Below are 27627 nucleotides of genomic sequence, written 5' to 3'. Positions count from 1 at the left end.
AAGTCTCCTCAAAATCCAAACCTGCGACTTGGGCATAACCTTTTGCCACAAGTCGAGCCTTGTTTCGTGTCACCACCCCGTGCTCGTCTTGCTTGTTGCGGAACACCCACTTGGTTCCCACAACGTTGTGCTTTGGACGTGGCACCAGGCTCCAAACTTCATTCCTCTTAAAGTTGTTGAGCTCTTCCTGCATGGCCAACACCCAATCCGGATCTTGCAAGGCCTCTTCTACCCTGAAAGGCTCAATAGAAGAGACAAACGAGTAATGCTCACAAAAGTTAGCTAGTATTGAGTGAGTAGTTACTCCCTTGCTTATATCACCCAGAATCTGGTCGACGGGATGATTCCTTTGAATTGTCGCTCGAACTTGAGTTGGAGGGGCCCGTGGTGCTTCTTCCTCCATAACTTGGTCTTCTTGTGCTCCCCCTTAATCATATGCCTCTTCTTGAGGAACCTGTCCATCATCTTGAGTTGGGGGTGCACCATTGTTGAGGAAGAAGGCTGATCTTGCTCTTGTTGTTCCTGTGGTCGCACATCACCTATTGCCATCATGCGTATCGCGGCCGTTGGAACATCATCTTCATCTACATCATCAAGATCAACTTGCTCTCTTGGAGAGCTATTAGTCTCATCAAATACAACGTCGCTAGAGACTTCAACCAAACCCGATGATTTGTTGAAGACTCTATACGCCCTTGTATTTGAGTCATACCCTAGTAAAAACCCTTCTACTGCCTTGGGAGCAAATTTAGAATTTCTACCTTTCTTCACTAGAATGTAACAGTTGCTCCCAAATACACGAAAGTATGAGACGTTGGGTTTGTTACCGGTAAGAAGTTCATACGAGGTCTTCTTGAGGAGGCGATGAAGGTAGAGCCGGTTTATGGCGTGGCAAGCTGTGTTCACAGCTTCCAACCAAAACCGCTCAGGCGTCTTGAATTCACCAAGCATCGTCCTCGCCATGTCGATAAGCGTCCTGTTCTTCCTCTCTACCACACCATTTTGCTGTGGTGTGTAGGGAGCGGAGAACTCGTGCTTGATGCCTTCCTCCTCAAGATAGTCCTCCACTTGCAGATTCTTGAATTCGAACCCATTGTCGCTTCTTATCTTTTTCACCTTGAGCTCAAATTCGTTTTGAGCCCTCCTTAGAAAGCGCTTTAGGGTCCCTTGGGTTTCTGATTTATCCTGCAAAAAGAACACCCAAGTGAAGCGGGAAAAATCATCAACAATTACTAGACCATACTTACTTCCCCCGATGCTAAGGTAGGCGACAGGTCCGAAGAGGTCCATATGTAGTAGCTCCAGTGGTCTTGATGTTGTCATCACATTCTTGTTGTGATGAGTGCTTCCCACCTGTTTTCCTGCTTGACAAGCTGCACAAGGTCTATCTTTTTGGAAGCAGCCATTGGTTAGTCCTAACACATGTTCTCCCTTTAGAAGTTTGTGAAGGTTCTTCATCCTAACATGTGCTAGACGGCGATGCCACGGCCAGCCCATGCTAGTATTAGCTATTAAGCATGCATCTACATCGGCCTCCTCTTTCAAAAAATCAACTAAGTAGAGTTTGCCGTCTAATACACCCTTAAATGCTAATGAACCATCACTCCTTCTAAAGATAGAAACATTAACATTTGTAAACAAACAATTGTAGCCCATGTGGCATAATTGACTTACAGACAGGAGATTATAACCAAGCGACTCTACTAGAAATACGTTTGAAATGGAGTGCTCGTCGGCGATGGCTATCTTGCCCAAGCCTTTGACCTTGCCTTGGTTCCCATCTCCAAAGATGATCGTATCTTGGGAATCCTTGTTCTTAATGTAGAAGGTGAACATCTTCTTCTCCCCCGTCATGTGGTTTGTGCATCCGCTGTCGATAATCCAGCTTGAGCCCCCGGATGCATAAACCTGTAAGGCAATTTACACTTGGGTTTTAGGTTCCCAACTCTTGTTGGGTCCTACAAGGTTAGTCACGATAGCCTTTGGGACCCAAATACAAGTCTTATCTCCCTTGCATTTGGACCCCAACTTCCTAGCAACGACTTTTTCATTCTTACAAAAGATTGCGAAAGAAGTATTGCAAGCATGGTAAATAGTAGAAGGTTAATTACATACTCTCCTAGACACATGATGCACAACATTACTTTTCCTAGACCTACCATGCACGAAAGTAGAGCTAGAGGCAAACATAGCATGTGAATCATTATAATCAACATAACTCCTATTATAATGCGCATTCCTAGAAAATTTTCTATCATAAATGAAAGCATGATTCCTTTGAATGCTACTAGCCATAAGGGCCTTTCCTTTCTCCTTGTTGGGAATGGGAGCCCTTTGACTTGTTAAGTTATTGACTTCCTTTCGAAAGCCAAGTCCATCCTTAATTGAGGGGTGTCTACCAACGGTGTAGGCATCCCTAACAAATTTTAACTTATCGAAGTCAATTTTGCAAGTCTTAAGTTGAGCATTAAGACTTGCCACTTCATCATTCAATTTTGTAATAGCAATAAGATGTTCATTACAAGCATTAACATCAAGGTCCTTACATCTATTACAAATTACAACATGTTCCACATGAACTAGATTTATTAGCTACCTCTACCTTAGCATTTAAATCATCATTCAAAATCTTTAAGCTAGAGATTGATTCATGGCACACAGACAATTCAGAGGATAACATTTCATTTCTTTTAATTTCTAAAGCAAGAGATTTTTGCACACTAACAAACTTATCATGCTCTTCATACAAAATATCATCTTGCTTTTCTAAGAGTCTATTCTTTTCATTTAAAGCATCAATCAATTCATTAATTTTATCTACTTTAGCTCTATCTAAACCTTTGAATAAGCTTGAGTAATCTACTTCATCATCACTAGAAGTAGTGTATTTAGGGGTTTCACGAACACTTACCTTCTTCTACTTGGCCATGAGGCAAGTGTGTCGTTCGTTGGGGAAGAGAGAGGACTTGTTGAAGGCCGAGGCAGCGAGTCCTTCATCGTCGGAGTCGGAAGAAGAGCAGTCCGAGTCCCATTCCTTTCTGAGGTGTGCCTCGCCCTTTGCCTTCCTGTAGTTCTTTTTCTTCTCCTTCTTCCCGCTCTTTTCTTGTTCCTGGTCATTAGCATTATCGGGACAATTTGCTATAAAGTGACCAGTCTTACCGCACTTGAAGCAGGAGCGCTTTTCCCTTGTTTTGTTCTTGTTGGGGTACTCCTTACATCCTTTAAGAGCGGTCTTGAAGCGCTTAATGATAAGCGCCATTTCATCTTTGTTGAGGCCATCGGCCTCCACTTGTGCCACCTTGCTTGGTAGCATCTCCTTGCTGCTGGTTGCTTTGAGGGTAACGGTTTAAGGCTCATGGACGGGTAGAGGGCCATTAAGAGCGTCGTCCACATATCGGGCCTCCTTCACCATCATGCGCCCGCTCACAAACTTCCCAAGAATCTCCTCAGGCGTCATCTTGGTGTACTTGGGATTCTCACGAATAAGGTTAACAAGATGGGGGTCAATTACCGTGAATGACCTTCTTGATGCACCTCTTCTTCTTCCCGTCCTTCTTCTTGTGACTCGAGCCAGAGTCAGTGGGCTTGTCATCCCTAGGCTCATTGAAGATGGACTCCTTCTCCTTGTCGTTGACCACCATCCCCTTTCCCTTAGGATCCATCTCTTCGGACGAATAGTCCCTTGTGGAAGAGAACGACTCTGATACCAATTGAGAGCACCTAGAGGGGGGTGAATAGGTGATCCTATAAAATTCAACTCTAAATAGCCACAAAACTTGGTTATAGAAATGTTAGTGCGACTAAGTAGTTGAGAAGCGAGTTCTTGTGGGCAACACAATCACAAGAGATCAACACAAGAGACACGCGATTTTATCACGTGGTTCGGCCAAGTAACACTTGCCTACTTCCACATTGTGGCGTCCCAATGGACGAGGGTTGCACTCAACCCCTTTCAAGTGATCCAATGATCAACTTGAATACCACGATTTTTCTTCCTTATATCTTTTCCCGTTTGTGAGGAATCTCCACGAGTTGGAGTCTCTCACCCTTACAACAAAGATCACAATGAAAGCACAAGAGTAAGGTTGGGGAGCAACACACACAAATCCACAGCACACATACGCACACAAGCCAAGACTTGAGCTCAAAATGAAGCACAACGAGTTCACAACTAGAACGGAGCTCAAATCACTAACACAATCGATCAAGTGCGCGGAGACGGAGTGTGGGAGACTTAGAATGCTTAGTGAATGCTTGGGTGACTCCTCCATGCGCCTAAGGGTCCCTTTTATAGCCCCAAGGCAGCTAGGAGCCGTTGGAGATCAACAAGGAAGGCCAAAGTTGCCTTCTATCGGGTGGCGCACCGGACAGTCCGGTGCGCCACCGGACAGTCACTGTAGCATGTCCGGTGCGGATCTCCTTCCTATTCTGGCGCAGACGACCGTTGCAGATTCGTGGCAGTTGGCGCACCGGATACTGTCCGATGCACATCGGACAGTCCGGTGCCCCCTGCCGACCGTTGGCGCTGCCAAGCGTCGCCCGCGCATTGCGCGGCCGACCGTTGCGCAGTCAACCGTTGGCTCACCGGACGGTCCGGTGCCCCCTGCCGACCGTTGGCGCTGCCACGCGTCGCCCGCGTATTGCGCGGCCGACCATTGCGCAGTCGACCGTTGACTCACCGGACGGTCCGGTGCACCACCGGACAGTACGATGAATTTTAGCCGTACGCCGCTGATCCTTTTCCCAAGAGCGACGACTTCGTCGCGGACGACCCACCGGACAGTCCGGTGCGCCACCGGATAGTCCGGTGAATTATAGCCGTACGCCGTCGTCGAGTCCCGAGAGCGGCCAGTTCACCTTGGACTCGCCTGGCGCACCGGACACTGTCCGGTGCACCCAGACCGAGCAGGACACAGCCAACTCTTTTTCAATTCCTTTTCTTCTGTTTCTAGCACTTAGACAAAATATGTTAGTACTCAAAACAATGTACTAAGTCTAGAAATGTACCTTGTTACATGATTTGCTCTTCTTGCTTGTTTGGCACATAATCAACACAATTAATATGTGTTGGACACTTAATCACCAAAACATTATAGAAATGGCCTAAGGGCACATTTCCCTTTCACTACTCAACCAAATGCACCCTAAGATACTCCCTCCGCCCACAAAAAGATGTTGTTTGACTTTTTTTGTATGAAGTTTGATCAGATGTCTTATTAAAAATATCATTAATTTTATTTATTTCCATTCTGATGTAGTTTATTATATAATTTAGTTCAATTATGAACATAATTTTTCTAATGTTTTATAAATAATTAGAATAAAACGAGCCGTTTAAACTTGATGTCAAAAAAAATCAAACGATTGGAGGGAGTACCCAAGTGCTTCACAGTGATCCTGATCTTAAGCAAGGTTGCAATGTTTGAACTTGAGTGCGCGGGGAAAGTTCAACGATGGCGGCGGTGCGGAGCGTGGACTGTGGAGTGGAAACAAAGTAGCGCAAGCAATGCATACTTGCATAGTTGCATACTTGCATGCCATGTCTGGAGCCGAGACAGACAGACAGACAGACAGCGACCCCGGAACATGCATAGCTCCAGTTGCTAGCATCTGATCAGTTCAGTTGGTTGGTTGCCATGCATACACACCGATATCATATCATATGATTGGGCGCAAGCTAGTTGAAGTCGCTACATTGCCATTGTCATTGCCATTGCCAGTACTTTAATTGGAAGCGCGCAGTAAACTATTGAAGGATCAAACGAGGCTTGGCAGCGGCGGCAGGGCAAGAGAAGAGCAAGAGACGGAGAGCGAGGTACCCAAAGAAAAAGAAAAAATAAAGGCAAGGCAGTAAGAGTAGAGATGTCAATGGAGATCCGATATCCGCTAACACGTGGTAATGTGACAAAAAGTATTTCCATATGTATAGATATGGGACAATCTCCACGTATTGAGTAAACGGGTATGGGTTTAGAAATTAGTTATTCGAATCCGATTACCCAACAAGGCAATCTGGCATGGCAACTAGCAGACTAGAAAAAAAACATTGATTTCTCTTTCTCATAAGTTTTTTTTTTGTCTATAACAAAGTTAACGATTACGAGGATATATTTTTAGAAGTTTTTTTTTATCCTTACCGTGTCTAGACTGGTAGAGCACTATCACTGACCCGCTGTACTTCGAACTAGATCGGACCTGGTTTTTAGTATCTTGACACGTCATAGCTCAGTCCAAAATTATGTTGTGCTGACCGAAAAAAAAGTCCAATGAAACGTACCGGCACAAACCCGCCCAAACTTTCGGCTCTAATTAGCAGCATGAATTTTCAGCTCAGCAGCATGAAGCCTAGCGTAGTGCCGGTGGCGCCACGCAGAAACCTGCAAAAGCCATTTTTTTTTTCTCTATCATGCGGAACAGCACATGCCACCGCCAAAGTCGAAGGGCTGTCTCTCCTCTGACAGCGACCGATCCTGCACGCCGCTGACACGATACAGGCCCCACCATCCCCCATCTATTGGCACGCACAGCGCACGTCCTGCCCCCCAACGGATATTTTATCGGCTCCGCTCCTCCGGCCTCCTGTTTCTCATGTGGAGTACACAGTGTGTGTGGTGGGCTGGTGGCCTGGTGGTTGTGGGCAGGGCAGTGCAGGGCTGGGGGTACGTACGAGTGCACGACCGCGCGGACGGAGGACAAGGCAATGCAGCAGTTGTCACTTGTCAACTTTTTTTCCGGCCCTGCGTAGGGCAGCGGTGCAAGAAAAGAAAGGAACGGTGGCGCGCATCGCATCGGTCGCCACGACGCGCTCACGTGCCCGGCTTGTCCCCATCCCCCGCCCCCAAATTGCCAACTGACTGGATTAAAATAATAATAATCTATCGAATACGGAGTCCTCTACTCCTAGGCAGATCCGGATCTCAGGTCCCACTTGCCAGACACACACACGCACCACGACCGTCAGGGTCCCCCACGCCGCTCTCGTAGTCGTAGGTCTGTCTGTGTGGCAGGGTAAAAACCAGGTGAACTTGAAACAGCGAGAATGTTTGTCGTTTCTAACCTTTTTCACCGCCCACCCTTTTTTTTCACCCACCCGACGACGGAGCTATAGTACAAACGACCCCGAGACCCGAGTGATAATGAGGCGGGGACGAAGGACGAAAAGAGGAAAGGGACGCGCTGTCGAAATCGAATCAGATAACAGATCTCACCGAACATAAGCAAACAGGACAGCAGCTGGAGTGCCGTTTGGATCTATTCGTTTTCCTTAGAATTGAATTCTATTCAAATAATATCAATTAAAACATATATCAATTAAACTAATAAAGTCTTATGTAATATATATTTGTAAACTATTTTATTAAGATGTTAAATATATTTATGTGCTATATTTTTATTATAGAAGAGTGTAAATTGTAGAGTATATTGATACATAAAATCATTTCTCATCCTCTACTCGTATCAATTTGAGATGGGCTTATATATAAACTTTAGAAACTAGTGGATTATCAAATTCCAAGCTAAATAGGTTAACTTATTAAGTAAATTCCAATTCCTTCCTAAAAAATAAATGGATCGTGAATTAGAATTTCCTTAATAAAATAGTATATTTGATTTAGAATTTGAGACTTCATCTATTTCCAAAGATTAAATATAAATCTATCTCAAATTTATAAACGAAGTATAAGAAATAATATTATGTATCAACGAAATATGTTTATACTATAAACTTGCAACTTAAAAGATGCTATAAACCTTAAAAGATGTTATTCAGCCTATTTCTCTATATCTCTATAATAAAAATAAAAATGTATCACATAAATATCTCCGATAACAATAGTACATAAATATATTTTAGATAAAACTATGTTAGTTTAAAAGATCTTTATCTAAATTCATATTATTAGAATTAAATTCAATTTCAAGGATCCGATCTGCCCGTTAGGAATTCAATTCCAGTGTATTGTTGGAGAGAAAACATGGCTGCTGCTGCTGCTGCTGATAGATGGATCTCCACCGATTGAAAATAAATTTAGATCCCAACCTCGACCTCCCCGGAACAATCCGTCCACCAAAAAACAAAAATTAAAACTCAAAGCTACGAACAGGGAAAAGAGTAAACGGAGAGAAGCATCGTTCCTAGTAGTATCTTCTTCTCTAATAGATCAATTTGTAACTTCTTCAAGTCGCCGATTAGCCTGCTCTTCTTACCTCTGGTGCTGCTGCTGCTTGCATCTTTTTCCTCCCTCCCCATTTTCTCCCCCTTGCGGTGGGCGAGTAGTAACTGATTGGTGGCGGTGTGTAGTCTTACACTAGTTGGCCTCCTCGGTGGAGGCGGCGGCGGCGGGCTTGCGGAGGAGCACCATGTGCATGGGCGTGAAGATGCCGGTCTCGCCGCCGCGGGTGAGGTGCTGCGCGGTCTCGTAGAGCATCTCGTGCACCTCGGAGACGCCCTTGGGCGCGACCCGGAGCATGGTGAGCACGCGGACGACGAGGGAGTTGCGCCAGTAGGCGATGCGGCCCATCTTGAGGCGCGTCCACCAGGGCAGCGCGGGGGGCAGCGCAAGGTCCTGCTCCTTGAGCACCTCGAAGCCGACCTCCTTGGCGATGGACGCGATCTCGTCCTGGCGGCGGAGCCCCGGGAGCGCGTCGCCGCGCTCGATGCCGTGGATGCACTCGACGTGGTCCGGGTCCTCGGCGCGGTACAGCGGGGTGGTGACCCACTCGTAGGAGACGTAGAGTCCCCCCGGCTTGAGCACGCGGTAGACCTCGCCGTACACGTCCTGCAGCCTGGGCGCGTGGCAGGTGGCCTCGATGGAGTAGGCGCCGTCGAAGGAGGCGTCCGGGAACGGCATGGAGAGGAAGTTGCCGCAGACGACCTCGCAGCGCGGGGAGTCGAGGCCGGCCTTGCGGTTGTGCGCGCGGGCGCGGTTCACCTGGTACTCGTTGATGGTGATGCCGACGACGTTGGATCCCGAGTGCGCGGCGATGGCGCGCATGGGCCCGCCGACGCCGCAGCCGACGTCCAGGAGGCGGTGGCCCGGCCTGGCGCCGAGGAGGTCGGCGACGCGCTCCTCGTGGACGCGCGTGGCGTCGCGGTGGGAGCGGCCGGGGAGGGACGGGGAGAAGTGGAAGGACTGGCCCCACCCCCACTCGTAGATGTCGGTCACGAGGTTGTAGAAGGTGTCGACGAAGGCCGGCACCTTCTCCGCCGACGCCGCCGTGGTGGCCGTCTCCTTGGGGCGGCGGAAGAAGGACCAGTACTGCGTGTACTTGTCCTGCACCTTGTCCCGCGTGATGGATCCCATCTTGAGATCCACCGCCCGCTTGCCCTTCACCTCCGCCGCGCCCATCACCCAGACGAACCAGTACACCAGCCCCGCCCCGACCACCGCCGCCGTCCACACCATCGTCGCCGCCTCCATTCTCGCCGGCCCGTGGGCCTACCTCTTCAACGGCGAGCGGCGAGGAGGGGGGGAAGGGAGGAGAGGGGAGCAGGAGGAAATGAACAGGAGGAAGGGGGTGATTTGTCTGCGCTCAAGGATATACTAATCCAGAGTCCAGACAGGCTAGACAGCGCGTGAGCAAGGCGATATTTTGTGCAAGTACAGCGCTGAGCGCGGCGCGTGCTGGCTGTGCTGTGCTAGCCCGATTTGATCGGACGGCCGTGCCGAGACAGATGCCGATGCGTCAGGGGCAGCGGCCAGCCAAGTTTTTTATGGGAGGAAGTGCCGTGATTTTTGGCCGTGCCATGCCAACTGCCAAGCACGGCTGGCGTCGGGGGCCTCGGGGCGGTGCATGAAGGAGGTCGGAGCGGTGGGCTCCAGCCATGCAGATTGTTTCCGGCACACGGCGTGGGGCACGAGGCGACCGCTCGCTCGCAGAGTCGCGCACTCGCGCTGGCAGTCTGGCACTGGCACAGTTGAGGATGAGGCCCGGTTGGCATGGACAGCCTGCCGTGCCGCCATGTGTGTGCCTCTGTGGTGAAGTGCCCGGGCGGCGCGGTTAAAACTCTCGGTCGGGATTTGGCGAAAACCAGTGGGTTTTACCGATCCGGTCGGTCCGGGGTCGGTTTCCCAACCTTTTATTTTAAAAAAATTGAAAATCTTTATAAAAAAATCGTAAAAGCATAATGAAATACTAAACTCTTTAGTGTTGTTATATGTTTATATTTAGTTTTTAACCGAAACCCGCTCGAGTCGCACCAAAAATCGGTTCTTTTCAACAGAAAACCGCTCGAGTCGCACCGAAAACTGTTTTCAGATTTAAAATCACAAACCATTCGAGATTAGCGGTTTTCGGTTCCCGATGACTGATGGTTTTTTAAGGGGGAACGGTTTATTAAACCCTGCTGGGCGGTCGGTTTAGAACAAACAAACAATGTACACAAGTACCATCAAAAGTTTGTAGAAGCAAGATATTCTAAAACATTTCGGGGCTCGCCAAGTTATTCTACAACATTTTGGGCCTGGCTTCACGTTCAGCGGCATCAATGGCTTCTTTTTTTTTCCTAGCCCCGGGCATCGAAGGCCAGAGCACGCGCAGTGTCGGTACCGAGCCCCCATCAATGCGTCTTGTGTTGATGATGTGCCCCAAATCGTATATGCGTTGCGCTTGCGACTTAAAGCTGTCTCCAGCAACGTACTGTATATCAATTCTTTATATCTGTTTTTTATAATCTTCTCTAAAAGATTTTATCCTCTATATCTTCTTTCTCTCCAACAACATCCTTTATACGCAAATACCTATATTAAAGACTTTTTTATTTTTTATTTTTTTACATACATATTTGTCATACTCTTAAATGTATTGTATATATTTTAGTTTTGTTAAACCGGTTATTTAAAGTATTCAAATGGATAGAGGACAATTTAGAAAAAAAACTTTATATATAGAAAATCCAGCAGCGTCCTCTAAATTTAGAGGACGCTGCTGGAGAGCGTAGAGAACCGTTTGGTCCTCTATATTTAGAGTACATGAGGCTTTATGGACTCTTGCTGGAGCTAGCCTACCCTTGAGCTAGCCCCTACTGCCAGTAACCCTTCTGCGCCCGCCATCATCGGTTGTCGGTGTTTTGAACAAGCATCAACGAGTGAATTTATGTACGCGCGTTTTAGGCATACATGGTATGCTCCATGGACGTGAGTGTAGGAAACAGTGACACATTAGAGGGTGAATTATGGCTTCTAAAAACTTATTTCTAAACTAAGTGACAAAAAACCATAGAACAAAACATACGCAAATAAACAATCTAAAATGTGTACATTAGGTTTTGTCTAAGTGTTGCTATTTCTACCATAAAAAAGTGTTATGCAACCTAAGTTCCAATCATATGTAATCTAGACTAAGAATAGTAAAGATTGCAACTTCAGTAGAGAGAGTAAATGCAAAAGATCAAAGAGCTAGCAGAGAAAGCAAACTCTAATGAACGACGCCAGTATTTTTACCGAGGTATCTGGAACCACGCAAGGTTCCGACTAATCCTCGTTGGTGCCACTACGTGAAGTGTAGTCCACACGAGGGCCAAGCACCACGAACGAGTAATTTCGTAGAGAGTCGCAGGCCTTCTCCACGCATAAGTGATGCTCTCCTTCCGGCCTCCTCTCTGACGCTCTCCGGCAGTCTCCGCCATCTTCACTATCGAGCTTCCGCACGAAACGTCGTGGGCCTCGTTCCCTCCGATACACGGTGACAGTCGTGACACAAACTCTGTTGTCACGGCCTTGCAAGACTCCCGCCCCACTCGATACAATATTACAACGGCTCGCACAAGAGTCGAGGGTTAACTCGCTCAACTAACTAGGAATCTCCTAGAGCAAGCCCAATATCGTTCTAACAAACTTAACCACTTCGCAAAGCACCTACGCTAATCACCGAGTGATTCTATTAAGCACTTGTGTTTAAGCACTAGAAAAATATATATAACATGTGTTGTTATGTTGCTTAGGCTCTCACGCCATCAAAATGCCCGGTTGATTGAAGTATATATACATCTCAACTCGAATATATACATTGGGAAAGCAATTATGCAACTTTCTTCTAATAAAAGGCTATGATAGAACTCTTAAACCCCAAGTAAGTAAAGTGAATATTCTAAAAATTCTGAAAGGATTCAGTAAGAACAACTTTATGGATTATTCAATATGAACACATCTGTGGATTGACTGAATGGTTTGCTTTGAAAGATTCCTTTAATAATCGCATGAGTGTTGTCCCATTGCGTTTTTCCATAGCATCTTTGGATGGAATTTTGGCAGTCGTTATGTCCTGTATTCTTCTGAAAACAAGTGCTCTGTTGCTAAACGGTGAATAATTTGTTGGTGAACTCCTTTCAGGATGGATTGACCCCCATTGGAATTGTGCCTCTGGTTGGGTCATGATGTGCGAGCGTATGAGCTTATGGAACGACTTAAAAGTTCCAGAATACAAGAGCAGCATGCTTTAGTTTAGCAACTGGTGGGTGTGACCACACTCTTGGAACCACTGAGGTTCATTGACAGCGTGGCCTGCTGGGAGGCCAGTTTTCAATGTACCATTAATTGAATTGCTTCTAGTTTGAGAATCGTACATGCCAACTTCATTGTTTTTTTGTATCATTTATATATTCCATTGGCCTAAACCCTGAAGTAATCGGGTCAATTTGTCGCCGCTCTATACAGTTATTACTTATTAGAGGTGAGGCATATCCGCATACGCTGTTAGATTTATTAGAATGACTCTCTCTTCTTCTTTTGGCCCATCGAATCCGTGTTTGAGAGCCATTGATCCTGGCCCCAGTTCATGTGGCTGCACTAGGAACTTGAACTAAATTTCTGGCCCACCAAGGTGCAATGGATCAGGATTCTCAAACTAAATTTCCAGTTGTCACCGAGAAGCAGGCCCTGTTAAAAACTATGACCTTATCAGCTGCTGACAATTCAGATCAGATATGTTTGGAAATGTTGGTCATAAACGAACAAGGGCGAGGATTATTATGCACTCATGTCCATGTGCCCGATGCAACTTGTTTTGCGATCAGGTACGTACTCACATTCTGGCAAGCTAAGCTTTTGAGCTGAGCGAGGGTTGGAGTAGTGAATGAGGGAATCTCCGTCTGACGCCATAGAGGCAGGAGGGTTGGGCTTCGTTTTTCTTTTAAATTTCGGTTCGGTTTTTCGGTTTTAAAAAACTTCGGTTTTCTAGACATTAGAAACCAATCGGTTTTCTAGAAAATAAAAACCAAGAACTTTGGTTTCGGTTTTTTACTTCGATTTTAAAAATCGAATACCAAACTTATACTCAAGACAACACATACAACAAGTTTATATGATAGATTTCACATAATTTTAAAAAGTAAAAATTATATAGGTACAAATATTTAGAGATACATCATACATCATATATAAATAAGTGAATAACAATTTAATTGCTTCACACATTTAGTTCACATAATCGAATAGTCAAATTTTAGAACTGATAAAGTTTGGTATTCGGTTTTTTTGGTATTTCGGTTCGGTATACGGTGAAAACCGATTACGATACCGAAAACCGAACTTCTGAGATACAAAAACCGAAACCGAAGCGAACTACCGAAAAAACCGAAATTTCGGTTTGTTTCGGTACGGTTCGGTTTATGGTAAAAAAGTGCCCACCCCTATAGTGCAGTTGGCCGGGCAAGGGCAGAGCAGGGCCAGGTATACAATATTGCCCTCACAGTATTCATAAGTACCATGTATAAGTTTTGAGAACACTATTGTAATTTCATACGAAGTTGTACCCGTGATTATAAATACATGAACATTGCCATGCATAAGGGCACGCTCTCGAGCCTATAACATTGATTCGCTTAGCCTTCGAAGATACCTTCGAGCTCTTGTTTGTGCGAAGCCGAAGGTATAGTTGTAGTCATCTGATATGTTGCAAGGAATGAAATAATATGTATGCACATCAGATGAATGACAAATCTTACTCTTATTGATTTACATGTTGTCATCATTATCTTATCATTATACCCTTCGTCTTCTCTCTTTAATTGACCTTCTAAACACATTTCCCTTTCCCTTATACATTGCTATCTCACTATCTCGATCTATCTCTTATCATTTCATGTGCATCTTATATTTTTTATTTCTCATTTATTTTCGTGCCCACGATTAAAAATTTATTTATTATGGGACAAGGGAGTATACTATAAGACTCTCCCACTCCCTTCAAACATGCTCCTTCAGTACCCAAAAAGATACATTTCTAAAGAGAAATGAATTCATATGATTTTAAACCTAATGAAATTTATATAAAAACCATTAATATTTATTATACTAAATAAATATAATGTAATTCCTGTAGAATATTTGTGTACTATATGTTTATTGTCATATTATCTAAATACCGATCAAATTTATATCAATACATGTTAATAATAATTGTATAACTTTAATATAGTTTGATTTTAATTATATTTAAAATTATTTTTAATGGAAATAGTATTGAGAAAGAGAAAAGGAGGAGAGTTCCATAGACGAGTATCATGAGCAACAGCAATTTCAGAATGGGCCTCAGCCCGCACGGCCCGCGCCGCATCCACCCCGGTCGACCGTCTATGCGATGTGGCGGGCGGGGGCCCCGTGATCCGATCAGATTGCGAGAGACGAAGCTTCCGCGAAGCAGCAACGGCTCTGCCTCCTAAAAAAACCGCCTTCTCTCTCTCTCTCCCTCTCTTCCCCCACCGCCCCACCTCGCTACGCACCTCCATCTCCCCTATCCCCACCAACGCCACGACGCAGCAATCCCATCAGGCCACCACCACCATGCCCCCGCCTCTCCCGCCAGATCCGATCGAGCCGTGCGCGCCGGCGCCGGCGATGGACGTGGCGTTGCCAGCAGCCGTCGTCGCCACAATCCTCTCCCGCCTCGACGTCCGCTCCCTCCTCCTCGCCGCCGCCGCCTGCCGCGGACTCCGTGCCTGCGCCTCCCACGCGCTCGTATTCCTCCCCTCCTTCCACCTCCTCGTGCGTAGCTCACACGCCCTCTCCTCCTCGTTCTCCCCCCGTTTTCGCCCTCACGAGACTGACGCGCTCCTCGTTTCCGTTTGCTCTTTGGGTGACTGTTGAAGGAGGTGGCTCTTACGCACGAACTGCTGCGCCCGCTGCTGCCGCCGAACCCGAGCCTGCGGAGCCTGCGCCTCGACTGCGCTCGCCTCGAGGACGCTGCCATCGCCTGCCTCGCGCGCGCCGGCCTGCACGAGCTCCTCCTCCTCAACTGCGACAACATCAGCGGCCGCCTGCTCTGCGAACTGGGCACCACCTGCAGAGATCTCAGGTCTGTACTGTATACTTTCTCTCTTAGACTGGGTCGCTTGCGCGGCACCTGTACGCCCGATCGGAGCTGCTTCGCGGCAAACAATGGCTTAGCACATATGACATGGATGGATGGATCTGTGTGCCATCTGATGCTTGCTTGTGTCAAATGCAATGTGCCAATGTCCCCTAGCTTCACTGTTTGCTTGTATGGCATCCGATTACTACTTCAGTCGTACGGTTTGTTGTTATGATATTGAATGCACGTTTTCCTACGGACGCAGGGTGCTTTCTCTCAACTCTCTTGGTGCACGTAGGGGACTGGTGGTAAATTTCTCTGATCTACAGGAATTGCTCAATGGATGTTCTCAGCTAGAGGTAGGTAAACAACTTACATTTGGTTAGATTTCATTCACTAGTGTGCCCACAGTTTGGCACAGTCATTTGGTTTCTTTATTACGTGAATCGAGGAAAGCATGCTGGTCAACTCCTAGCGTTTGTAATTGTGCAATTAATAAACTGAAGTCAACTGATATAGAAAGTTGAAGGCCAGGCCTGTGCAGTTCTCACTTAGGCACCAGGCCATGGATTCGAAGCAGCCTCTCCATATATGTGGGGAAGACTTTCGGTTTATCCCATCTCCAGAGTCCAGACCCCATTCATGTGGGAGCCTCTGACATGGGTTTGACCAACTGATATATAAAGTCGCTGGTATACATACCATGATCTGTATCTTGCTTTACATGTAATTACTTATTAGTTCTTGGTAGTGCCATCCTTGTAATTTCTATGTGAGTCATTGATGAGCCACTGTGATCAGACTGCATTTATACTAGCACATTACCTTACTGATTTTGAATTAGCCTGACATTGTTCCAACCTTTTCAGAATCTGAGATTGGCACTTGATTTCTCAACTTTTGATGACCCCAACTTTGGTCGTGTATGGGCATCTGCTTCTGAAAGGCTATCATCTCTTGAGATTGGTTATATTCCTATGACAATGTTACTTGAACTTCTGGTAGCAGTTACAGAAGGACAACAATGCATGGATTATGTTAAGACACCAGTTTTCTTTCCTAGCCTTCAAAAGTTATGCCTGGCTGTGGATTTCATAACCGACCATCTAATTGGTTCCATATCAGTCGCACTTCCATCACTGACACATCTGGACCTGCAAGATGCACCAATTGTAGAGCCTAATTCGTCATCAGATCTCACCAATGCTGGTCTTCAGCAAATCAATCCGCATGGTAAACTGAAGCATATTTCTCTCATGCGCAGCCAGGAATTCTTAGTAACATCTTTCCGCCGGGTGAATGATCTCGGAATCCTGTTGATGGCCGACAGGTGTTCAAATCTTGAAAGTGTATGTCTTGGTGGCTTCTCCCGTGTTACAGACACTGGTTTTAGGGCAATCATTCACTCCTGTTCTGGTCTTCATAAGCTTCGGGTTTCCCATGGAAGCCATCTAACTGATTTGGTTTTCCATGACATTATAGCCACTTCTCTTTGCCTAACCCATGTGAGTCTGAGGTGGTGCAAACTCCTAACTAATGTTGGGATTGAGAGATTATCATGCAACAAGGATCTCAATGTACTGGATCTCAGGGACTGCCGCAGTTTGGGTGATGAAGCTGTTAGGGCTCTGAGCTGCCTTCCCAAGTTGCAGACTTTGACATTGGATGCCACTGATATTAGCGACCAATCATTGAAATATCTAGGACTTGGAACATGCCCTCTAACTTCCTTGTCTCTGAGGGGTTGTCGGAAGCTTACAAACGATTGTATCACCTTATTATTTGCTGGTCATGTGAAACAGAGCCTACAGATGTTGGATCTCTCCAGAATTCCAAGTATCACGGATGATGGTATCATGTTATTAGCAAGGAGCAGAACTCCTCTTATTGAGCTCAGAATGCGAGAAAATCCGAAAATCGGGGATGCCTCTGTGATGGCTCTTGCTTCCATGCAAATAGATGGTGGAACCTACGGTAGTACCTTGCAGCTGCTGGATCTTTTTGACTGTGGTGGGATTACACCCCTTGCAGCACGTTGGTTTAAGAAACCTTACTTCCCTAGATTGCGGTGGCTGGGAATTACAGGTAGCTTGAATAGGGTTATGGTGGATGCACTGTCTCGAAGCCGGCCATTCTTACATATGGCTTGCCGTGGTGAAGAATTAGGGACTATGCTCTGGGACACCTCCTCTGACTGGTATCGGCATAATGACGACGATCTCGACGAGCTTGAACAGTGGCTCTTGGAAGGTGAACCGGTTTCAGATGATGACACCATCATGGAAGAATGAGGAAACTGTTTGGTAAGCTGGTGTCATGTTCCTGCCATAGTTGCTTGACCAAATACGATGTCACCAAGCTCGAATTAGCTATGCGATGATCTGTTGTACTAGTAGTGAAGATATTCTCAATATATATGTATCATTCCTTGGGCAGCCATTCTGTGTGCATATGGCAACCTGACGTTATGTATGTTTGATTCAGATTTTTGTTCTGGTCCAGTTCTCACGTGACATTGACACATTGAGGAGTCGTGCTGGCCATTCCAAGCATAAAGCTAGTGTGCTGTTTTATGATTTTAACATATTGATATTTCTACTCATACTTGGCAAAATTATTTCAGATGGGTGTTCGTATGTCTCTGCTTTCTCCTGTAATTTAAATTCAGTCCCATGGTTACAAATACTGTTCTCATAAAATGGAGGGGTCCTCACTTTTGCTCGATCTGTCGTCTGAATTCCGAATAGCTGATTGAGCCCTTCGGATGGATTAACACCTGGCAAATCTTAACCTAAAGACATACATTACTCTGTCTATCAATGTAAAGCATATTTGGTTTTCATAGTCAAACTTTCAGTTTTTTGCCATCAACTATATATACACATTTATGTTAGATTCGTGTTCAAAAGAAATTTTGTATCCGTGTATATTGCAAGAGAAATTAAACATAATAATAAATGTGGCTTATGAAGACTTTAAGAAATTAAACATAATACTTATGAAGACTTTAAAATATGGCTTATGCTGATGGATAAAATGTTGGGAATGTAGGCATTTTTATGTTCAATTTAATACACAAAAAACATAGCAAATTTAAGAAAGTTCAATGACTTTTGATGTTCTATTAAATATAATTGAATTTATCTCAATCTGCAGAGGAATGCCTCTTCAGTAATTATGTGGATGGCACACCAATAATGCATATTTTTCCAAAAGGCTAAATTGCTGAAGCATTAGGATATATTCTAGTCCTGTCATATGCATGCCTAGGCGCCTAGCTAGTAAAAGAAAACCTAAGAGATCTTAGATGACCAATTCATCTTTGGCAGAGTAAGGCCCATCTGCCGTCACATATATGAGTAGGCAGACAGTGGTAACCAGGCCCTCTTTGGCAACAAAGAAGATGGCGCGGTTGGCCGCGCTGCCATTGAACAATGGATCGAGTCTGAAGGCCAGAGCTTTAACCCACCGAGCCTGGCTATTATCTTCCAGCTTGCATTTGCACCGATGATGGGCCGCCGGGCCACTGACCTGGCTGTGGTTGAGCAGAATGAAGCCAAGCTGGTGATGATTTCTCCCTGGCCGACCTTGTGCACTTGCCCAATGTGAATTTCCTTGTGAACATGATCAACAAGGCTGGATTGATCACCGAAAGAAAGAATCTGGTGGGACGATGTCTTGGCTCGTCCTGCATGGGAAAAGGTTACTGAGACGAGACGCATAGCGCACCGAGGCTCTCTTGGAGCCCTTTATTTTTTTGTTTGTTTCTTTGAGCAGTTTCTGATGGCAATTAGTTGCATTATTGTCCTTGTTTTGTCATCAAGTCCTTGCTTGTAACGTTTCATGTTCCATGTTCTCTTATCGGTCTTAACTATTGATCTATGTATGGTTGAATCTGTTCTTCTGGTCCTTTAGTTTATCCATGTACCTACAGTTGTTGGTATGGTTCGGCGTCGAGATAATGGAGTAACCTGATTCCGTTGCAAATGCACTGATTCAAGGGCTTGGTCCAGAATGCTTATGAATGTAATCTACCTAGCTCATCCCTCAAACGTGCAACTACTTGATCAACATATTCGACATCTATGGATTACCTCAAATATGGAGTGGGTTATTGCAGTTACATGTTACATTGCACTGGTGAAAATAAAAACCGCAGAATTAATGATGACTGGAGCAAGTTTATGAGCAAAGGACTGTATATTTATGGGTTATGTTTAAACACCTGCTTTAAAGATTTTTTTAAATAATTTACTGATGCTGTATATCATGCGAAAGAAAGAAAACAGCTCAGGATGCTAGTCCTGATGAATTGAGTTTGTTCTCGTAACTCCTTTTTTGGTTAAAAAAACTAACTTATGAAATGCCTGATTTAAAGCGTAAGCACACGCTGGCGCGCTCTTTATTCTATTTCCAGCCTAAGTACATGTACCCATGTCCTTTGTTCTTAACTTGCATCCATTTAACATTTGGATTCTATCTGACTCTATACCAGGGACACTGCTTTTGCCCAAAACCTTATTCTTGTACCCTGACAGGTGGTGGAAGATCCTCTTTACTGATGTTAATTGATGCCATATTCTTAATTATCTCAAATCATTTCTCATGACATATGGCCATAAACCTTCTATGCATTGTGCAGTTTCCCAAACCTCTGTACTTCTGTGTATTGGATGTTTCATCGCAGTGCAGAAGTGAAAATAAATAGGACTGTTTTGTATGCATTTGTTTTGCTGTGGTAGAGACAATATGATTGTTGGCTTGTCGCAAGCAAGAATCCATACCTTGCTCTTTGCCTTTGCACCTCTCCTTTTTTCATTTACGCTGTGTCAGGTAGCAAGGCAAGCATTTCGTCTCTCTAGTTCCTTTAAATACCTGGTGGTAGTAGTGAGACATGTTAGCATCACCATTCTTCATCCCTCGTTGTCATCTCACAGCTTGGGCTAGAGACCAAACAAACCAAAGGGAAGCATGGCAGCAGGCCTGCAAGTGTTTGGCCAGCCGGCGTCTACTGATGTTGCCAGGGTTCTGACGTGCCTGTTTGAGAAGAAATTGGAGTTTGAGCTTGTCCGCATTGATACATTTAAGACACATCACAGGCTTCCTGAGTTCATCAGGCTGCGGGTACGGACGGCACTTGCATCAGTTTTTTTTTCTCCCTTCTTTTCCTCTTTGTGCCTAGTCTCGATTCTCAAATAAGTTCAAAATTGCACTTACCCCGTTTGTTAAGTACAGGATCCGAATGGGCAAGTGACCTTCAAGCATGGCGACAAAACCCTTGTTGGTGAGTTACGAGTATTAATTAATTACATTGGCTTTCTTGGTTTCATTTCTTATAGAGTATATATAGTATCGAATTGTGAGCCTTAATTTTTGTTGCAGATTCAAGGGACATATGCCGGTACGTTTGCAACCAGTTTCCAAATTACGGAAACAAGAGCCTCTATGGATCTGGTGCTCTAGAACGGGCATCGATAGAACAGTGGCTCCAGGCAGAAGCCCAGAACTTTGGCCCTCCCAGCTCTGCGCTTGTGTTTCAGCTGGCGTTCGTTCCGCACCTCAGTCACCTGGGCGTTCGTCAGGACCCTGCTGTTATTGCTGAAAACGAGGACAAACTGAAGCAGGTTCTTGATGTTTACGACGAAATACTCTCCAAGAACGAGTACCTGGCTGGTGATGAGTTCACCCTGGCCGACCTGTCTCACCTTCCGAACTCGCACTACATCGTAAACACCGAGAGAGGAAGGAAGCTCTTCACCAACAAGAAGAATGTGGCGAAATGGTATGACAGGCTCTCGAAGCGCGAGACATGGGTGCAGGTCGTCAAGATGCAGAAGGAACATCCTGGTGCGTTCAAGTAATGGCTTGTCTTGGGGAGTTGTGAGTATGGCTTCATCGTCCGTGTTGGTCTGGCTCATCAGTGTTAAAAGCCCATCAGTGTCGTCAACCAGAATAATGTGAAGCCCAACTGTGATGTATGGTCTTTTTTTTTTAAAAGCGCATTTGTAAACTATTGGCTATTTCTTGCACGTGCCAATTCATCGTCACATATAAAATAAACTGTATCTTTGACCTTGTGTCATGTACGCAAAATAAATAAGTTTTAGTGATGTTATCGAGAAATATAGTAGAAAGTATGTTCTAACTGCCAGTTGGTATGTTCTAACACCTTGGTCCAACGTTCTTAAACACCCTTTTATTTTGTTTCTTCGTGATATTCACATCTAGCTTGGTTCCATATTATGTCTTAAACTTTTGCTTGTACTTGTAGGTCTTCAACATATCTTATAATGTCTTTCTCATCACTCATTTACCTTAATCCAAGTCTACTTGTGCATCCTTTGAACTATATCCAAAAACACTAGCAAATACTCTCTCCATTCCAATTTATAATTCGTTTGACTTTCTTACCTTAAGTTTGACCGGCTCCTCTTATTCAAAAAAATCATAATTATTATTAATTTTTTGTGATATTGTTTAGCATATAATATACTTTAAATGTGGCTTTGAATTTTTTAAATTTTTTTCGCAAAAAAATGAATAGGACAAGCTGGTCAAACGTGGTACAAAAAGGTCAAACAAATTCTAATTTGGGATGGAGGGAGTAATGTTAATCCAAATGGTCTTGATCATCAAACACTAAAACATTAGCTTTAAATGGATCTCGGTCCATTTTCATTACAATCTCACTTTTTTATAATTGGTGGCAATATGATCAAAGCAAGCAAATAATAGATACCAAAATTGAAACAAATCTACTTGCTAGGATGTAATGCAAAGGTAAGATTATAGAATGTTAAAAGATGCTAGTTTATTGATATCAAAAGGACTCATTAATGTATACATGAAGCTTATCTTGTTGTTGCCAATGTCTCCATTGTTTGGTATTATGGACTTAAGGATCCCTTAACTCTATAATCCACTTCCTTTCTTTCTTGGGCCATTTTCTAATATAGAAATCTTTATTTCTCTTACAAATCTCTTCCTTTATGAAATATGAAACATGTCGTCATGGAATGACACTAGGTATCGAAAAGAAGAGAGTTATTAGAGACAACGGGGGCGTATGCGAGCGGTGTATGGGTTTAGGCACGACTTAGAACCAACACAAAGGGCACATAGAGAGGTTTGCGATATAGTGTGTACTACCCTACATCCTCTTGCTACTAATTGATTGATGAACACAAAGGTGAAGAAGATTGCAATCCTAAAAATGAACTGAGCACCATGATCCCCTAGCTCTCCTTTCTACTTGGTTCTAATGGGAGTTCTAACCTATTGGTCTCTCATTCACACTTGTCCTTAGGCATCACACTCGTCAGATGAAGTGAGGTCACGACTTTAGTTTGCTAGGACCAAATCCAACCTTGTGTGCTTGGACCATGTTTGTATGTATATATCTATGTGCTAGGACTAACCTCTTCAATCTGTACTCATGTCCCCCTTTTAGACTGTCTCCAATGGTTTGCGTAAAATAGGGGATGCAGACATGTAGATGACACTATTTGACACTTTTTGTAGAGTGAAGATTGAAATAGAGGATAAGATAAGGAATTGGATAGGAGATCTGTTGGAGATAACCTTATGGAGCATGAGATGAGAGAGTTTACATGTTAGTCGGACTTGGTCTGGTAAGCTAAAATCCAATAATCCCGGTCTTATCCAAGTCATGAAGTTGTACGTAGAGCCATGCCTTCAGTCATGACATAGTACTGGAGATGTCCTTCTTTGGTAGGAGTTATACCTGTTGTAGGGACAAGTATGCTATGTCATATTAGTGGATGATGGTGTCCATGCTAAGGGGTACGACTGTACTTGATAACACTTCATGGTAGTACCCTGTTGATTCAGTCATGGCAACAATGTGTATATATGTCAGATTGTAACGTTGAACATCACATATTTATTGTGTCATAGACAGCTGGTGGCTTATCTGAGATGCTAGTGTGTTATGGTCTTATGGACTCGTTAGGAGTAGGCCCAAAGTGTTGCGTCCTTGCTTTGGGGGTTGTAAGTGTTGAGAACTACGTTACCACGGATCACCAGATCCGCTCCCTTCCCTCCCGTCAGCAGTAGAGGCGCAAGAAGTTGTAGAGTACCCGTCTCCCTTCCCATAAGCACGACAGAAGAAACACACGGGACACAAGATATAGGGTTGGGCCTCTGGCCTCTTTCTGATCTCTGTTCCATATGAGGGGTACAGGTTCTATATATAGAGACGTGATCGCCCTCAGGAGCATATTCGGTATTTGCCCACATAACCCTTCATTAGGGTTTCTCAACACTCCCCCTTGGGCGAATACCGCGACCAACACATGCCTCATTAAAACTCCCAAAAAACCCAATGGGAAAATATGGAGAAAGAGCGCATGGTGACGCATATTGCATTTGCACTTTGTTGCCTCGTTAAAAACCTCATGTGAGAAACTTCAGGAAAACTCACCAAGGAAAAAGAGTACAACTGTCATCAGGACATATTTTGATCTTCTGGATCATGATTCCATCGAATCTTCTACACGGGCTAAATTTAGAAATGTGCTCCCCCTGATCCTTGCAAAACCGTATCAATATGGCACAACATCTTCTTCTGGAAGTATACACACATAGAGATTTAGCAAACAAATTGCATACTGTTGCAAGGATTATATCAGGAACTTCACCTCTACTCACTTCTAGGATATACGAGGCAAGTGCACGTATCAATATAAATAAGCCACTTTGATTGATGGTGTTCGATCGACTAGATCTATATATTTGATAGAAAGTTCCATAAAGGTTCACATATTGATCATCAAGCTCATGCCTTCAGGGCATAGAATATGACATTTATTGTCTCACGGTTGTGATCAATATAAGCATTCGCTCCCCCTGACGATGACATCTGTCAAAGTCTTTATCCCTCATAACTCAAGCATATTCTTCAAGATATATGTCTCATTGTTCATCTGGAATAACGAGAATGAATGAGGTTGGGGTGCTATCATTTTCTATCTTACACCACAATTTATACATAGTTGTGCAAACAAAATAACATGTCCTTCAATAGGACTTAGGGGATAATATAGTTGCAATAGTACATATTCTAAATATGACACATCGCTCGAGGCATTCATCCATTGCAACATCTATGATGGTGTAACAAAAGTCCATCTAAGATCGTAATCCATCAAGGATTTTTCATCGATCAGATACATCGTTATAGTCTGTCATTCTGGCACAATGGGGATATTTTGCCAGTAACACCTAAACCTTATAGGTTTCTGCCATCAGGGCTTTAGAGGATACCGTAATTCCACATCTAGTGGAAATTACCATGAGTAAAACTCATGGAATGCACATGTGCTTATTCAGTGAACTTCAAGTCCTTTGGTACCTCATCTTATTCCTTTTCGGGTCTGTATGGGTCTTTATCCCTTTATAAGGATTATCAAACTTTGGTGTTCAACACAGACTTTGTTTCTTCTGGATAGGTTCCATCTGGGAACGATAGTCTCAACTACGAGATATTCTCCCTACATAGGAGAGTGATCATTCATCAGGAATGTATTATTCGGTATGAGATTTATATGTTGCATATTTATAATTCAAATATATGAGTCCTCCTAGGATCTCATGACGGATCTTCAGAATCCTATTAACTGCATATTTTAATTCATGCCATTTGCCAGATATATTACATAGCGGAACAGTGTTTATTCAACACATACGTGGGATGGGTCTCTCACAAGACCATTTGAACCATCGCAATCACCACACATTATTTCAATAGTGCCCATAAATGTCCGAACTTCAAGCTCGCGACTTTCATTTTGCGATTATTGGTTCAGCCTCGATTGCATTTATCAATGACCCGATAAGAGAGCTTAAAGCACTCATGCCTAGGACTTTGTTTTGGATCCATTTGCAATCTAGAGGGACAAGATAGGTGTCGACATATTTGTCTCCCACATTTAATAATGATCTCCGTCATTTCCCAAAACGAAAGATTCATTGTTCCGTATTCCCAGCACAATGATATTGCGCGCATTGCTAGGAACTTCATCATCAAGATGAACCTCTTCGTGAGGCAAATCACCATCAGGGTGAATTAATCGGAGGAATTATCACAGACCACGTGAATCTGCAATCAGAACATATGCTTTGACTAAGGCTGATGGATCATATTCGCAGGCGTCCCCGAGAATAGATCAAATACCAATAAGTCAAATGTGGATACAATATTAATCCCGGGTATATCCACATCTACATCAGGTAGAAGCATTCAAACCAATATGGTTACTCCTCAACGATTTCTGGCAGACTCCATATACACAGGAGTAAACACCGAACGACAGGTTCAGTTTAGCTTTTGTGCGTTCAATAGAATATTGAGGCATTACACTAGATGGACATTTATCTCCCCCTAATGCCGAGATGTTCTAAAAGCATACATATAAAATCCCCAACCACAATCATCCAGTTGTGGCCAATGTATGCTATTGTGGTGATTTATTTGGGAAATCTTACACACATTACAGATAGGGGTTTTATGCAGTGAGCTTTGGACTTAGATTAATGTAGTGGCATGAATACTACATATTTGTCCTTCAACATGAAGGGTTAGTCTCAACATCCAGTGAGACATGCAACAACAAGTTGCTGCATGGTTACAATTCTGCAAACTTATTGTTATTACTACCAAATGCATAGTCAATCATTAAGATTTAGACTAACATGCACAACACTATTTTATCCATAAGGGTCCTTCAGGGGCTCATGAATACCATACGTCGTTTGGAGCCATTAGTTGACTTCAGATCAACAAGTAAAATGACCATCAGGGTCTAGTGCTCACAAGGACATTCACTGGTTGTATTGTGCTTTGAGGCACATAGGAAAAATGTGTGTGTTTATATTGGTAGTAAAGTGCACGGCGTCAGGCCAATGCTGCCAAGCAGATATTTTTGTTATGCAGAGATGTATAGTCCAACTCGTTTTACCATTGCCCATTGTTTACCCAATTACTCATACCGGTCTGAAATCGGGTTTCAAGTTATGCAACATTTTTTTAGGTATTATAATTTTGGGAGAGAACTTATAACAATAGTCAAATATTTATGGTGTTGCCAGCAGGGCAAATATTTCTCCTCATATTATATACCAACTTGTTCTATAAAGCATTATTTCGATCTCTTCATTGTTCGGTAAAAAGAGAAGCTTTGGAATAGAACAGACAAGGCCAAGAATTCATTTTATCTGGGAAAAATCACCATATAACTAGCTTTTCATGAAACAAATGATGATAACTGCTTGGCAAGAACAAAACAAGACTAGTATCCGCCTAGGATCCGTCTTCAACAACAGATAGTACTACTCTCATACGAAGGAGTCATCAGGACTAGGGAGAATACAACAGGTCTCCATAAGATCTTTATATTTCTATCGCAAATTATCATCACTAGTAGTCTAGTGGTCAAGACATATGGCTCTTCTGGCTCCGAGGACCAAGAATATGTTAATGTCTAATTTAGCTACAAGCTTTGTGGTGATGTGGGATTTCATAGTTATTTGTCTACTCTTCTCACTTCTGGTAGATCGGAGGTAGATAATGGTAAGCATGCCAAAGGGTGGAATTCAGTGTAATTCGGCTACATAAACCCCAGGTATGTGTCCATTCAGGACCGACCTTTACCATTTAGTTTACAGTGTATACCAAACTTGTCAAAAGACTATCCCGAGTCAATTCAGTGACTATAAGTATTTACAATTCCGAGAGATGTATGCGACACAAGCATAAAGGTTCTAGATAGAACGAGTAAAATGGTTCGACGGGAACACACTATGGTTTTCACATCAACATAGTGAAAAAATTCTCAGAATAACCTCTTGGTATACTCGCAACTTCGTGTTGCTGAGGTACTAGCCATTTATCTCAAAGTTTGCTTCATGTCATTTAGCGACAAAGAGAGCAATGTGCTAACATCTGGTTGAGCAATGTATGACTGAGATTTCTGATCTTAAATCATTTGGTAAGGTCTTTTTGCTTACTAATATAATCCCAATTTGTGATATCTTCTATGCCAAAAAGGCTTTCATGCATTATATTATATATCTTCGGGTTACTTCGGGTAAACTTTATGCATGAGAAGAGAGGAGAGAATTAACTTATCCATGTTCTGTTGTATTTCAATTTAATTTCCCAGATTATTCAAGCACTATAGAGCTTGATATAGTTGTTATAGCCACTTGGCAATATAAATAAATATATGATACCACACAACACAATCAAATAAAAAAATAGAGCTAAACAAAATTATTTACGAAGGTTGCGTTATGATGTGACTTTAGGGCTTGAAC

At 43.8% G+C, this 27627-nt stretch overlaps 3 protein-coding genes and 1 pseudogene across 3 annotated transcripts; 3 read left to right on the top strand and 1 right to left on the bottom strand.

The window, feature by feature from the left end:
• Window positions 1-7884: 7884 nt before the first annotated feature.
• On the bottom strand, window positions 7885-9670 carry LOC100282753 (24-methylenesterol C-methyltransferase 2). The gene has a single exon (NM_001155659.2). The coding sequence runs from the start codon at window positions 9420-9422 to the stop codon at window positions 8310-8312; it is 1113 nt and encodes a 370-aa protein (NP_001149131.2). The 5' UTR covers window positions 9423-9670; the 3' UTR covers window positions 7885-8309.
• Window positions 9671-14608: 4938 nt separating this feature from the next.
• LOC103639549 (F-box/LRR-repeat protein 10) lies at window positions 14609-17927 on the top strand. The gene is made up of 4 exons (XM_008662289.3): window positions 14609-14984; window positions 15089-15294; window positions 15557-15650; window positions 16161-17927. The coding sequence occupies exons 1-4, from the start codon at window positions 14784-14786 to the stop codon at window positions 17580-17582; spliced, it is 1923 nt and encodes a 640-aa protein (XP_008660511.1). The 5' UTR covers window positions 14609-14783; the 3' UTR covers window positions 17583-17927.
• A 262-nt stretch (window positions 17928-18189) lies between these two features.
• On the top strand, window positions 18190-20088 carry LOC109942196 (glutathione S-transferase F10-like; annotated as a pseudogene).
• Window positions 20089-20193: 105 nt separating this feature from the next.
• Window positions 20194-21384, top strand: LOC542629 (glutathione transferase 9). The gene is made up of 3 exons (NM_001112155.1): window positions 20194-20415; window positions 20527-20575; window positions 20674-21384. Exons 1-3 carry the CDS (start codon window positions 20263-20265, stop codon window positions 21150-21152), a joined length of 681 nt encoding a protein of 226 aa, NP_001105625.1. The 5' UTR covers window positions 20194-20262; the 3' UTR covers window positions 21153-21384.
• Window positions 21385-27627: the final 6243 nt, after the last annotated feature.

Source organism: Zea mays, chromosome 9, assembly GCF_902167145.1.
Source record: "Zea mays cultivar B73 chromosome 9, Zm-B73-REFERENCE-NAM-5.0, whole genome shotgun sequence".
In the NCBI taxonomy this organism is placed as follows: Eukaryota; Viridiplantae; Streptophyta; class Magnoliopsida; order Poales; family Poaceae; genus Zea; species Zea mays.
The sequence above is the reverse complement of the archived record's forward strand: the minus strand, read 5'-3'. Positions and strand labels throughout refer to the sequence as shown.